The sequence below is a fragment of the Falco peregrinus genome, chromosome Z (assembly GCF_023634155.1).
Source record: "Falco peregrinus isolate bFalPer1 chromosome Z, bFalPer1.pri, whole genome shotgun sequence".
NCBI classification, from domain to species: Eukaryota; Metazoa; Chordata; class Aves; order Falconiformes; family Falconidae; genus Falco; species Falco peregrinus.
Genome location: NC_073739.1, coordinates 80569419 through 80584775, shown reverse-complemented (window position 1 = coordinate 80584775; position 15357 = coordinate 80569419). Strand labels below are relative to the sequence as shown.

General features: G+C 43.7%; 1 protein-coding gene across 1 annotated transcript in view; it reads right to left on the bottom strand.

Annotated features, from left to right (window-relative positions):
* LOC129782727 (SET-binding protein-like) overlaps positions 1-15357 on the bottom strand; it is a 258827-nt gene that overhangs the window by 63676 nt on the left and 179794 nt on the right. Inside the window, 1 exon segment of the mRNA XM_055790905.1 lies at positions 10066-13531. Coding sequence (XP_055646880.1) covers positions 10066-13531 — 3466 coding nt within the window.

Here is a 15357-nt window from a genome sequence, read left to right as displayed (position 1 = left end):
GAAATGTTAAGTGCTGCTTATTGTTACTTAGAATTACACACCCAGATGCTATGGCTTCATCCAGAGTTCCCAGGCATCTAGCTACTTTACTATCTACCACAGCACACTATATCACAAATAAGATCTTCCTTACTGCCTAAAGTAATGTCATGATGCAGTGTAGGAGCCAAAGAATGCTGGGTTTGCAAAATGCGTGCATTGCTTCAGATTGCAGTGAATTCATTTAAGAGGAGATCAGGCAGCAACCATTAATTTCAGTGCAACAGATTTCTCTGCTCTTCTTATTTATCGAGATGTTGTCTCACTAGATCAAATCAATGAAATTACAACAGATCGCCCAGCGTACCGACAACCGCCAAAGCCTGCCTAGCATCTCACAGAGGCATCCCTTTATCAAATACCTCCAGTTTCTGTCTGCCACATCTCTACCATTCAGTCTGTTCAGCTGGAAATAGAAAAGTTAAAGTTTTCCAATGTACTTGGCTGAGTCAGAAACTCTTTTGGGCAGTCATGCACAGGCGCACGTATTGACTGCCCTGCTAGCAGCAGATTTGGCCCCACCGTGCCAAGGAGATGTGCTATTGTCCTTGGGTGCACTTCTGGAGGCCATGTGTGGGGCGTACACAACTCCACCCTCAGCTGAGGTGGGAAACTTGTTCAAAGTGGTTTTGAGGTTTTGTTAAGAAGCAAAACAGGAAATCTGCATGAATCTGGAGTTTAACTATTTTTTTAACTTGTTGCTCTCCCAGAGCTGGTTTTTTTGGTGTTTTGTTTTGGATTTTTTTTGTTATGATTATTATTATTATTATTTCAAAAATAAATAAATATCAGAATGATAAACATTCTGCAACTGACCACGTCCCAGTTCTGGGATAAGCCCAAGGTGTTACTGGCGCAGTCTGGACTTCAGGCAGCAAAGAGAACCTGGAGAAGTCCAGGGATTTTTTGCTTCTCTTTTTTAAGCAAACCAAGCAATTGAAAGGCTGTGTCAACTAACTTAAATGCTCCTTATGCCAACTAATCATAGCTGGCACAGAAAACAATGCTGACTATTGCTCCCTTCCCTGCCTACACTGGAGGCGAGGAAGGATAAAGACAGAGCTGAAACAGCAGCTCTGTGCCATCTGGAGACCGTATCCTCAGCCTGGCTGCTTGGGAGCAGAGGAAAGAGCACCAAGTTGCTCCTGAAAATCAGTGACAAGGACAATGAATACATCAGTGGGGCAAGGAGCACCAGTGCACGCCTGCCTGCCCCAACATGTTGACCCCCATATGCAGTACTGCCACCATTGCTGAGTGTAGCGGGTGCCCTTGTCCCTCACCAACCTTTCCTCTGGTAACCTTGAAAACCGTAAGAGCTAGTTTTATAGCCTGAGTAATGTGGACCCTCCCCAGCCCTGAGATAGCTATCATGAAACCATCAAGTTGTCTCAGGAGCCCAGGAATGAGAACGACATCACTACTGACCTCCATGCGGGTCTTAATGGCAAAAAAATCCATCACCAGAACTGCCAATTACTGAGCTTTGGCATACATCGCTGATTCACATTCTGAGCAAATGCTACCTAGATGTCTCTACAACTCTGTTTCTAGTGCTATATAATGCTGGGTTTGGATCAGATTCTGTGATGGGATATGCTGCTCTCATTCACAAACAAGTGCACTAAGACAAGTGAGTTATGGATAGGTGTAATACAAATTGGCTGAGCTGTATCTTGCAATTGGGATCAACCAGACAAATTCCTCACAGTTTCCTCCTGGTTTGTTTAAGCTGCCTGTGTGTGCCACATAAGGCACCAGCAACGCTTTTGCTCTTGCTCCAGCATCACTCTGACGTCAGCACTTTGATTTGATTTTCTGTCACTGTTCTTGCAGATTAAATTTCAACCAGTGACCCACGGCTTGATAGCTCATTAGCAAATCCCTCTGAGCCATCTAGTCCTGCCCTTGCTTGACAGTTAACTCTGCATTGCACATACTCCCAAAGCCTCCTGAAATCAGCACCGCCCCATGTAAAAGCTCTGTCAGACTCTGTGCTGCTGCGAAAGCCTGAAGGGATCCATGCCCAGCTGCATGTTTTCAATGACAAATCACTAACGATTTTTATTATGAGTCCTTGGGTCTTTCCAAGTCATTGAGGTTGTGTAAAAAAACTCCTCCGTGGACAGTCAAAGCTTTCCTTTCCCACCCCTCCCCTCAGCCCTTGATCTATAGGGGAATTATTCAGACTTCCTTCTCAGTAAAACCTTAAAGCAGGATGTTATTACTCCTTTTGTTGTTCAGCATCATTATTGCAACCAGACAGACTAAGGCAGCTGGTATAAAGCACTTTCCATTTTCTTTTGCTGTGATATGTGAACATAAAACTCTTGGTAGGCAGTGGCAACAGAGAAGCTGCCTGAGATCATTCTCCAGAGGTCACAAACCCCAGCTCTCACCACTGCAGTTGAGTAGGACAGAGCGCAGGTTGCCCTGAGAGCATTACAATCCGACTTACCAGCAGATATCTTGAGCTCAGCTTTTCCTATGCCCAGCTCTGGGTGACACTGAGCAGCAGGTTAATACTTAAGATAGAGCCATTGCTTTGTTTTACCTCTGTGCACACAAACAGACCTCCTGCCTTGTACCTAGATTATCAGTACCTTCGAGGAAGAAATTATATTGCGTGTAGGCCAGGGCTACAGCACACGCTTTCCCCTCTAACTTAAATTGCCACCTATACAAATATCCAGGCTGCACACTGTCAAAATCTTCACCAACCCTCTTCCTCTGAGCTAAGAAAACCGCTACAAACGCTGCACAGAGGCTGTTTTCAGCACCCAGCAGGTAGAGCATGGCCAAAAGAACTTCCCAGCCCCACAGTCTCTTTTTGCCTCAACAGATACTCACTGCAGAAGTGAACCTCACCCATTTCAGTGGGGAGATGCCTGATTTATGCCGAGCTGAGCCGAGAATCCAGCCGTGGCTCTTTATTGCCTTTTAAAGCCAAGAGCCCAGCAGAAGCCAATTGTGTCTGACGCGAAGCTGCTGCACACCCAACGTGGAATCTGCACAACTCCATAAACCAGCAGTGGTCTAAATAAAAACTTCAAACAAGACATTCTGGCATTGGCCAGAAAGAGGGAAGATAAATGACCGGGAGATGCCAAGTTGTAAGGAAGAACTGCTTGACTGTTGGACAGAGAGCAAAGTAAGAGGCAGAAATTAGGCAGGGTGCTGGGAGGCTTGTAACACTCCCAAAAAGCAAAGGGGTCATAGCATTTAATTTGATTAATTCATTGCTGGTCCAAAAGACTTTGTACTGAGCCTCAGGCAGTGCAATAAACATACAATCATTAAGAGAGGAACTAAAAGATTGGTTGGGTGGTAAAATACTGCATCTCCCTCTCTCACTCCAGCGTCACTCATGTTTCGTCTTTCCTTGGTCAGTGCAAACATTGGAAGCAACACAGTAAGCGAGCGGTAGCATTAAAACAACAACACTTACTGTATTGCAAATGTCTTGGTCAAAACACTTTCAAGGAAAGCTTTGACTTGCATTCCCCATCATTTTTGTTATCCCTGTTCCTTTAGGAAGCACCGTGGGCAGAATGGAGCAAGAGGCATGCTGGCTTGGCCTCCTCTCCCCAGGACTGGCGGAAGACTTCGTGGAAAACAACAAGAAGGACGTTTATCCTAAGGGGACCAGCTAATGCTTTAGGAGGTCATTTCAGTAGTTTTGGTTGTAGTCCTAAGCATCCAGGGGCCCAAACAGCTGTTTTAATGAATGTAATTGTATTTACAAATAATGGTATTTTGTAAAGCTACGATGGTAACTTTTATGGGCCAGATGGTATGAGTACTCACCCCATAACTATATAGTGCTTGTCCCTCACCACAGGACACAGGGGAAGGCACAAATCGCCCGCTGACACTGGGGCTGGAAAGCTTTTGCAGCTGCCTGAAGCTATGTAGGAGCCTGGGGTGTCTGAGGGAACCACAGCAGAGGCAGAGCTGGGGAAAGGCAGGGTGACCAACCCTCTATACACCCTTAGCAAGTGATGTTCACGTCTGGCTCTTCTCCCATGTGCTTCAAGCACTGCCACTGCCCCCACGCTGTGTTTGCTGGCCATCGATGTGTATCAGGCCTCACTGTGGCTCCTACAGCACAAAAATGCTTTTATCCCCTTTTCCCAGGCAGACATTGAGGTTTCCTGCAATTTAGACACTTTTCTGCAGCCACATGAGAAAAGTATGGTATGGAAGATGGGTCTCCAAACCCTGGACCATGCATCAGCCTGCCTCTGCATCTGTGCACACAATGCCATATGGCACCTAGGTCCTGTTGAGTCAAGTGTCACTACTGAAGAAAACAAGGCAACTTATATGTGTGTTTGAATTAATATTTAATGAACTTCGTTCATCACATGACCATCGCTTCTCCCTTTTTCCAGCATGTCAAGGTGCATTCATGAGTATATATGCAAGACCCAGCCAGTACAGGCATTGATTTTATGTCTAAGGTGGTCAAATGAGAAAATGTTTATCAAATATACTGTTGGACCACTGTTATGGTTATTAATTGTTAATAATAATTTCACATATTATTATGTGAAATAATGTGTTCACTGCAGTATAGTGAACCAACTCGGTGATCCTGGATCTACATTAGAAAAAAAATATTCGTGGAAACTATTCCTGTACAAAAATCAGCAAAGTCTGATTAATAAGGATGTTGTATAACCATATTTGGCTGCATTTTCCATATACATTCAGAAGCATAAATATGTTTACCCACGACTGAAATACAGATCCTTTTTTGGTGTAAAACTGTGGCTGATTAAGGCTTCATGATAATGGTCCAGAACTGCATATTTTGTTTCTTAAAAACAGAACAAAACAAAACACCACAAAACCAAATGATACCTCCTCAAACCAAAACAAAACTCATGGTGGCTTTGCCACTATTTCACCATGTTTGTTTTTGCTTATAGCAAATCCTGTTTTAAATCATGGTAATGCATTTGACTTCTGAGAAAGGATGAACCAGAGATTTATTCACCGCTGTGTGGCAATGGCCTATTCCAGGAGGAAACTGAGCCATGGACGGGAGTTTTGTCAGAGAAGAAATCTCATCTGGATAAATGACACTCCTCAGCAGAGCATGGTTACTTATATGTGTTTGTACTGACATCAGATGAATGCTGTTCATTCCTTTGATTGTCACTTCTCCTCCCTTCCTCCAGTATTCCTCCTACTCTCCCTTTGGAAGGTTTAATCACCCAAATGTAAGGCTTTTTAACAGGAACAAGGGCACTTTTAAGTTAAAGACATTGGAAAATAACTTTAAATAAATACAACATACGTTTGTGCATTTAATGTGTTTAACTTGCATATGTACACATGCATGACATGGTCCTTCTTCTCCCACTCAAGTCATAGGGCCAAACACTACTCAGTCTCTGATGCCCATCCTCCATCTAAAGCTGATACTGATTCCCTCAGAGTTAAATCAGCACCATACAGACTAGCTAAGGAGGAAAGGTCAAATCAGAAGAAATTCAGCTTGTAGCACTGCTGGACACTAAGTAGGGAAGGCATGGAGGGGCTTGTAGGTAAGTTAAGCATTAATTTGTAAAGCATGTTTGTCATGCTAACTATCCCGCACTCAGAGACCAATGTTTACTACCTTCCTAATAGCTGCATATGATTAACTTTATATTCCTGCAAATTTACTGTGCATAGTGTCTGCTATATTTGATAAAACCCATGTACTTACTAGCTGATCTTTGAGCCATGATGCCCAACATGCAAGCAAGACAATCTTTGCTTGTAAAATCATATTTAAAAAAAAAAAAGAGGCAGAGATACTGTGAACATAAAGTAGCATAGAACTTGATTAGTCTCACTATAAAGAAAAGCAGAATACACTCCTGAGTACAATGACTTTTGGCGTCTGGTTCACCCCCAGCTCCATCCTGCCTTGCAATGATTGTAACTAGGACATAATCAGACAGGTCATGTACAGAAACTGCCATCTTATCTATGCACCTTAAAATGTTAAATGTGCTTTTCCTCATTTGTCTGCCTAAGGAAATAGGGAAGAGGTAATCATTCCTGGTTTTTTTTCCAAGGCACAAGCTATGGCATTGGGACTGCTTATCAGCAATGCAAGTATCTTCTACAGCATCACATATAAAAAGGAAGCAGGAAGACCCATGACAAGAAGATGTAGGGTTTGATATGAGGATCTCTTTAAAATACAGCTCTGCTCTCAGTCTCCCCAGCCCAGCTGTGGCACCAATCTGTGGCCTCTCCCTTGGTCCCTCACCTGGGGCTTTAGTAACTACTGGAGAGCAGATGAAAGGATCAACCATCCAGCTGTGTGCAGTGCCTCAGGTCACAGAGAGCCAGAGGGGCCCCAACAGTGCTTTGAAAATGTAAGACATGTACCTCTATCTGTGGGGAGTAGAGGGAGGGAGTCAACTGAGTCAATGCTTGGTGCACACAACTTGAAAGTTCAGTTTAGGATGTACCCAAATGATGCCAGCATGACTGTGGCAAGGGAGGATCTGAAACACCTTCTGCTGTGCCCTTGCCTGTAGGCAAGATTGATGCCCCTGGACTAGTCTTCTGCATTAGCTAAACAGGAAAGCTGGGTCTAATTAGTTACGAGTAATTAGTCTTTTTAAATGCAGGAAGATTAGGTGAACAGAAGACATCTTACAAAAATAGCTATTTCAGAAAAAAAGTAACAGGAAGCGACAGGTCATGGGGCATGGATGGGAAGGAAGGTGGGAAGAGTTATTAATTAGTATTTATGGAAAGGACTCCAGCTTCTCCAGGACAATGGTGGAGAAACAGGCAGTGCACTGTGAGAACAGCCCTATGCATATTTAACCTCAGGAGGTCCCAAGCAATGTAAAATGAGCCAACGCTCACAAGGTCCCCACTAACGAATAGCCAGCAGTAGTATGGTAGTGGAGTACAGGGAATGGACCTTTGCTGTGGCCAACCAAGGTGGCTGGTGGCACACCCTCAACAGGACCCCTCACTCTTGGTACACATTTCTTGTGCCAACTATGCAAACAGATCCTCTGAAAAGTGAGAGGGACAACTCTTCTCTTGATAGCCTAATCTTTCTAGGTTGTAAAATCATACATAGGCTTTAAGGTTATATGGCAGGACTGCTTTCTAACACAGACATGACCCCTACGTAGCACCAGGGAACACGGAACTTTTCAGAAATGGTTTAGTGCTGTTACAACATAGATAATAATGATAAAAATAGCAACAGTACAATGGAACCTGCAGCAGTACACTACACTGAAACAGACTGCAGAACACCAAAGAGCACTAAATGGTTCTCTCATCACTCTTACCACAGATATCTCTAGTGAGTATGGGTGGGTTTTGCTCCGTATTTCATCTCCAGCAACACCCAACAAAATTGCAAATGGCATTACTGAGAGTACCAAAATGCCCATGCAGTAAAGATAACATTGAATTTGTGATATAAATCTATTATCAGCTTTCATCTGAATATTCAAGATGCCTCCTTTTATCTCTGTTACATATTATTTTATATTGTGAAAGTTGACAAACACCAAATGACAAGAGCAATCAGGCTATGGAAATTGTCTCCTGGGACAGAGCTGTATGTTCATGTAGGGCTTTTTTTTCCTTTTACCTTTTATTTTTATGATTAGTCAATCACTGTTTAGCCACCTCAGGGAAATGCAAGGTGAATTCAGAGAAAGGTGGTCAAGGTTATAATGGAAAAATTTAATCCCTCTTTAGTGGGAACCGGTTAATAGTTATGGCTAGGCTCAAGTGCGGACCTCTTTTGGGAATCCCAGTGAAGGTCAAAGTCAGAGAGGGAAAAAAGCTGAACTGAGATCTTAGACAGTCATAAGCAGACAGATGTTCCTAGTCTTTAATGAGCAGTCTTGGCTCCAGGCCTTTCTTGGCAGAGCTGTTTAGTTTTAGTCTTTTTCCTTGTAGTGAAGGTATGGCTTTAGTTAGCTGGCTCTGCTTAGCTAACTGCTGATGATTTTTCCATCTAAATAATAGCTTGACAATGAAGAAACCAGTTCATATTCTGTGACTTGATGGATTAGGTCATGGGGAACGATGTGCAGTTGTAATCATGAAAAGTAAAAATAAATAAAAATAATCTTAGTTTAAATGAGAAGCCGTTTTAAAAGTTTAAGCAGCAAATCTGATGGAGTTCCTACTGGAAGTTCTATCGCTCCATCTTACATTTTTATCATCATGGACAATAAACTGAAGGAAAATAACATGAAATGGACTTTTTCTTTACCAATTCTATTTGCAAGACAGCCTGGTAGGGGTCATGGCCCTACTTTGGAAACTCATTTGGGTTCAGCAGTGACAAGAATTTTCACTTCACAATTTACTATGCCTAAATGAAATATATTAAATTGGAAAGTACAGGTTTGGCAAATATCTTCTGTTCAGAAAGCAAAAAGGCTACAAATCCAGCTGTTATCAAACTACGAAATCAGTAACTTCCATTAAAAACCTGAGAAATAGTGTCATTAAAAATTTTGAAGGTTTTCAACTCTTGTCTACTAGGATACAACTTCCTTAATGCAATAGCCACCACAGCAATTGGAGAATTATTTCGTTCTTTGTCAGGCACGTAGCAATCCTGATATAACCAGTGACTGAATTCAGTCTCTTTTCCAACATTTCAGGGTGTCTCATTTCTAGGTATCACAACTGGTCTGATACAATACAATATCATGAATAGGAATGTTTTCATGGGATAAGCTCTCATTTTAGACTGCTTTTCATTGCTATAGTCCAGATCATGCTCTCAGTGAAGGAAATAGAAATGTCTAGGTGGCTTAGAGCATGAGCAGTCTTTGGATCTTGATCAGTTACAAGTCCATAAAAAACTTAAGAGCCTTACATTGGCAGGTTATACCAATTCTCTGCTCCCTCTGTGTTCTCTTTTCATTCTGAAGGCTATGAGGTATGTTTCTTTGAAGTTTTTTTTTTAGCACATCAGAATCTCACCCACCCGTGGTTGGTTCAGTAAAGCTCACCCTTTTCCAGAACCAAATGTGAAATCTGCTTTGTGGTAAATATCTGATGGTGCAGGAGCTCTGGGCTTGCTCCCAAGCTAAAGTCATTTATATTACAGCAAAACACCTGCCTCTGTGTCATCACGGAAGCAGCTCCCTATTGTAAAGTACAGTTCAGTCTCTCAGACAAGATTCAGGTTCCTTCCCCCCGCCCTCCCTGCAGAAAAGGAACAGATGTCCTTAGCAGCAAAAAGGAGCTTCCTCCATCCTCATCCCTACCCAGCTTATATTTCCAAGTTATGAGCCCTAAAACTCTCCAGAGTGAATTGGCTAGGGTTTCTTGTTTCCATGACACCAGTCCCTTCCCACAGCCACTCAGTGCTCAGGATAATTATTTTACATGACACCTGCCAGCTGGAAATGACAGATTTACACTAGGATTGTACCCAAGGTCTCTGTATATTCAGGCCTGCTATCACCATGATGGGTCCCTCTGGACCAGCAGTACACCACACCAGTCATGGGACATTGACCCAGCTCCGCAGCTTCCCACATGTCTGGCCCATCCCATCAACAAATGGCTTTTGTACACTTTGTGGGCCAGAGCAGAGACTCTCTGCTCAGTACCGTGGCTGTTCTCCCAGAGGCTGGGATATGACTACCACCCTGTGACATTAGACACCAATAAGAAGGACGCCTGCCTTGCCAACAGTTGTTCCAATTGCTGCTGTTGCAGAGTGCAATAGTGAGATTTTGGGAGGAAGTGCAACAAGGTATGAGAGATAGGTAAAGGTACCACAAATATTTATAAAAATGCTGTGTAACAATGCAGAGACTTGTAAAGGTTTTGCCTTAATGCGTGGCCAACCCTCTTGTCAATCTCCCTGAAGTTTGGATGCAGAATGGGAGTCATTTACAAGAAGTCAGAGAAGTTACTGACTCATAAACATATTTGCTGTGAATGGCAAGTTCCTCTTTGTTCAGCATTACAATTTGAATGCAGTAAGGTAAAACAGAATAAAGTTGAGCTTACCTGAAGAGGCTGAAGAATCGTAAGTACTTCTGTCCTTCCTGTTTGTCCTGAAGGGCTGAATGTCCTTTTCCCTGTAAGTTCCAAACCCTTCAAAGCTTCTTCTTTTATTCCCACTTGCGTCGTTGTCCCGCTTCTCACTCGAGGAATTCATTTCACCAAACATGTCCAGGGACTCTGACCTTCCACTACTCTCAGTATTACTAGAGTATCTCTTTGTGCAAGAGTCAATGGGATCATTGCTTGAGTCACTTTTATCTTTACTCTGCGTCCACTGCTGGGCATCAGAAAGTGATAATGTAGACAACGTATCCACTTCAAAATTACTCTTTGAGCCTTTGTGTCCACTTTCACAATGCTGGTGCTTCTGCTTCTCCTTATGCTTGCTTTTCTCATTGAGCAAGGAGAGGTCTTTATCTGAGCCGCTAAGCCTTTCGTTGATGGCATGCGTGGAGAAACCAGTGGACTTGCTAGCAAAGAGACCACTCAGATCTTCGTGTGGCCCCAATAGCCGCTCATCCTTATGCTTGTGCTTATGTTTGTGTTTCCTTTTGTGAAGTCGGCCACTGGAAAGGCTTGTTCCTCCAACCTTTGGAGGAGCCAAAGAGGACTGCATGTCTCCGAGGCCCATTCCCACAGGTGTTTGTAGGTGCACTCCGTGTTTCACTTTATGCTTGGCAGTGGTGGACATCTTCATATGAGAACTTGCATGGAATTGGGGTGGGGGCACGGTAGGTCTCATAAATGGGGAAGCCGCTCCAAGCGTGTGAGATAGATACAAAGGAGCTGGATACTGACCGTAGTAACCAAGATTCATCATAGGCATTGATGTGTAAGGCATTCCATAGGGTGCATAGTAACTCCCACTGGGAATAGGGTAACCGAACCCTTGTAAAAAAGGCACCTTTGTCATGGTGTCATTGGTTTTGGCAGGTCTACCACGCTTCTTCTTAGACTTCATGTCAGAGGTCCTGCGAAGATAGAGCAATGGGTCATACTGGATATATGGCACAGGGTAGTAGTGATCAAAATTAATCCTGAAGATGCTGGGATATGGGTTTTCATGATAAAATGTGTAACTTCGATGGGAAATCCTGAACACTTGAAACTTATTGATGAGTTCCTCAAGGTCTGCCAGAAACTGGAGGTCATCTCTGTTCTGCAGGCTTTTCCTTTTCCTCTTGTGCTTTGGCTTTTTAATACTCTCATGAGAGAGAAAGTTATCCACAATGAGATGTTTCTGCCGGTGACCATGCCTGTTCTTTGTGCTGGTGTCAGATGGGATAGCCTCTGGATTGTCCAGGGTGCAGAAATCAAAAGAGTATCTCCGGCGGGATTCTGAGCTTTTCTCGGCTTGGTCAGAAGTGCTGTTGTTGTCCGTACCTATCCCACTGTCGCTGGGTATGGTTTCCTCGCTGTGAGACTCACTCACTGGCGACAGTGTGACTTCTTTCAGAGAACCTATTTCACAGAGGTGGGAAGGTGAATTAGCCATTAACCTGGGTGGAGACAGCTTCCAAGTTCCACTGTGCATTCCTTTCTGAGTTTTCGTAGGAAGAGCACTGATAGGTTGAAGATTTGGCATAGTTTTTAATTCTGAAAAATTTGTTTCAGTGCTTGCAGGGCTAAGGTTGCCATTAGTCCCCACTAACTGTGTCGAAAGCGAATGAATAGCTGCTGGTGACGATGCCACAAGTGACTGCAGGTTGGAAGGCACTGCTGGGTTTTCTGGCTGGCTGGAAACAGGCCTTGAGTGCTTGATGGCTGTCTTAGGTTCTTCTGGCTGAGGCTGAAGCTCTGCTCTTGGCTTTCTGCCCCGTTTTTTACCAATGTAGATAGTCCCCCTCTTGCTGACATTGATCTGCTTCCCTAGTCTGGCATCAATGGTGGTTGGCCCAGAGCTAGATGGTGGCTGGACTTTTGCTTTTAGAGCTATGCTGCTGGAGCAGGAGGACAAGATCTGGTTGAGAATATTCTTCCTCTTGAGGGTCTTCATTTTATTAATGGTCTTGATGGTCTTCTTATCCAAGACCCCAAGCTTCCCGACCTTTTTGTGAAACTTGAGTTCACTGATGGACTTGTCGTCTCCCGGGACCATCTGAGCCAACTTGGCCAGATTCCGTCTCCTCTTCCTTTTCTTTGTTCCTGGAAATTCACAATTGATTGGACTCACTGGGCTGGTGGAGGTTCCCTCATGAATGGTTTCAACAGTGAGCAAAGGCTGTTTCTTTGGTCGTCCTCTTTTTTTCTTGACAGGTGTGATCACAGTAAGACTGTCTGTATTGGTATACAGAGGGCTGGATGGTGTGATGGGATAGGCTGAAGGAGGCTCCACCATCAGCTTCTCAGATGTTGTCATGGAGGTCTCCCGAAGGATAGATTTAGGCTTGCTGCAGGTCCATCGCCGTTTAGCTGCATGTTTAGGGTGCTGGACCTCAGATAATTTGCCAGCTGTGGGAAGATTGGTGGGTAGGAGAGTAGAAGTCACAGCTACAGATTTTCTGAGTCTAGTGGCACTGTTGGGGGAAGCTTTGTCAGTGAGCAGACCGCTGTCGATAGTTATCAAGGGGGACTCGTTTTCAATCACTTTCCCTGGCTTTGTGACTCGAAGATCTTTTTTACTCCCCTCTGGTTGAGAGCTAGTCCTGTTTGCTACTTCACTGTTCATCAAAAGTCCAGAAGGCAGGCTTTTCTCCTGGATGGTTTTCTCTATGGAAGATTTTATGGATTGCCTTTTTTTCCTTTTGTGGCCAGATGTATCTGTTGTCGGAGACTTTATTGGGATAGTAATTCGTACGTGACTGGTGTCACTTTCACAACTGCTAGCAGAAGTGGGATTCTGCTTCAAGGGTGATGCATCCATCACACTGTCCATCGAGTAAGACTCCTTTTTCCCTTCCATGCTGTCATGGGATTTGCTGTCAAATGCTTTTTGAGCACTCTTCACCCATTCAATTTCTGTGGTTGGGATGGTTTGACTTATCAAGTCCTTTTTGCTGGACTTCTTCTTCGTACTGCCGACAGGCTGGTCAGGGGCCTCCAGCTGCACACCCCCCTCCTGGTCGCCGAGAGGCAAAAGCCCGTTGCACTCTGCGGCGCTGCTCGGCTGGGCGGCCGTGCTGATGTTGTTGGGCGATGGGACTGCGCTGCAGATGACAAGGTCTTTACTGCTGGCTGACAGCTGCCCCCATGTGCTGCTGATGCAGGACTTCTTTGCTTGGGATTTACTGAAGGAAACTCCTGGCTCTGTAGTGGAGACCTTGGTGGCACTGACTGCTTCTCGACTGGGTTCTGTGTTGATGAAGCAACTCTGAGAAGCGGATCCAGTATCGGAGCTCACTGACCAGTCAAGGTGGTGCTGGTTGCTACTTTTCTGCTGGTGCTTTGATTTTAAGGTGTCACCGGTGAAGTCTTGTTGGAGGCCCGGGTCATAGTGCAGAGCAGAATGTTTTTGTGGCCTGTCATAAACCTGGAAGATAGCAGAACATAAATAACAAAAAACCCAAATTAATTTATGAGTCCATTCTTAACGCCTGGTTGCAGCTTTTTATTTATACAGCTAACGATAACTCTTCTTAGCCCATGTCCCTGGAAGGGTTAGGAGCCTTTATACCGTCATATTATACCTGTGTCAAATTTGCATTTAGATTCATGCATTGTAAACAAGTTTTGTTTTGTTTTTCCACTCTAAATACAATGGACATATTTCTATAAATGTTAAATTCCTAAGGAAACATATTCAATTGGTTTTTAATTTAAAACACCATATTCCCTTTCAATAGATGAATGGTGCAACTCAGCCTCCTGGTGAGAATCCCTTTTTCCTAAAAAATAATCCCTCACAGAACTTGATGCTCAACAATGGCAATTAAGCTCATTGTTGTAAACAAGAAAAATGCAAAATTATCTCGGAAGTTGTAAAAAACAAGAGGAAAACCCCTGGGTCCACTTCCCTTTGAAGCTGGATTCTGCAAAGATTTACTTGCTGAAATTTCCACATCGAAGTCACCCCCATAAACCCAGGGCTTAAAATCATATGCACAGCGTCAAGTGTGTGAGGCACACTTGGCAGGTTCAAGATTTGCATTACTCCCTTTCCATTTTAATAATCAGCTATTTGCAATGTTGGTAAGAGATATTTTCAATACGATTTCTAATCCGACAGCAGCTATTCAAGTAGCAGAGGTTAGAGTAAGGGCAGAATTATGCTGAAGACTGTTACAGAGCAAAAGAAAGTCTACTTTTTTTTTTTTTTCTTAGTGGGCCTCCTTCAGCTAGAGAAATTATGTTTGCTACAGCTGAAACCTATTGAAAATTCTCTTAAACCAAAGAAATTTTATTATTATTTTTTTAACTTCCATTAACAGACCTCTTCCAGCCATTTGTTTTCTCCTGTTACATTTGGAAGTTGATTGTTTTTAAAGCTCTGGGTCAAACCGTGCCACTGATTTTGTACACCTAGTACTGTACTGTAAACAATTGTTCTCAGCAAACTGTAATGACACCATCCCGAATGCCAAATAAATGATGAGAGACTTAAAATAAATGTGTTACCAAGGAAAGAACAATAGAAAACAACTGCTAAGTGTCTCATGTTTCTGCAAACACCCTGTTACAATTAAGTTTCTATCAGTAGCATTACGTTAGATCCCTGTTCAGGGTATCTGCAGCAGCAGTTTTGGGGCAAGGAGGCTCTCAGCGTAAGAGGATTTTGAGCTGGGAAGCAAGGTGTCCCTGATTCTGAGCAACTTCAGAGGGATTTGCAAAGTGCTAAACACCCCCAAGCCCAAAGTGCATTATTTAGTGACCAATAAACATACATGTCATTGACAAATTCATGTTGAGAGATCCTTCATGTGGCTATAAAAATGGGCATGTGGCTTTTCTGGAATAGGTAATAATGATGAAACTGTTCTGGTCCATCGTCTGAGGAATAATCAGGGACTCTTATATCCTGTGGATAGTTCAGCTGTCGTGCACATGGACCAGCCATGCTCAGGGAAAGCAGACATTTCCAGGAATTGTGGAGTGAGAAAATGAAAGCACGCAGCTGTGGTAGAGCTGCAGATGTCGCGGGCGAGTGACACCCGGTTTCTTCAGCCTGAGAAAAGAGCTGAAAGCATAAACAGCCCTCGGGGAATGAATCAGTTCCTCCTCCTCCTCCTCTTCCTCCTCGAAGTGGCCTCCTTTGTGCAAGCCACACAGCACAGGGTGGATGACCCCATGCCGTCGGTGCCCTCCTTCATCCCATGAATAAAGCCCACCCATGTTCATCCCATGAATAAAGCCCACCCA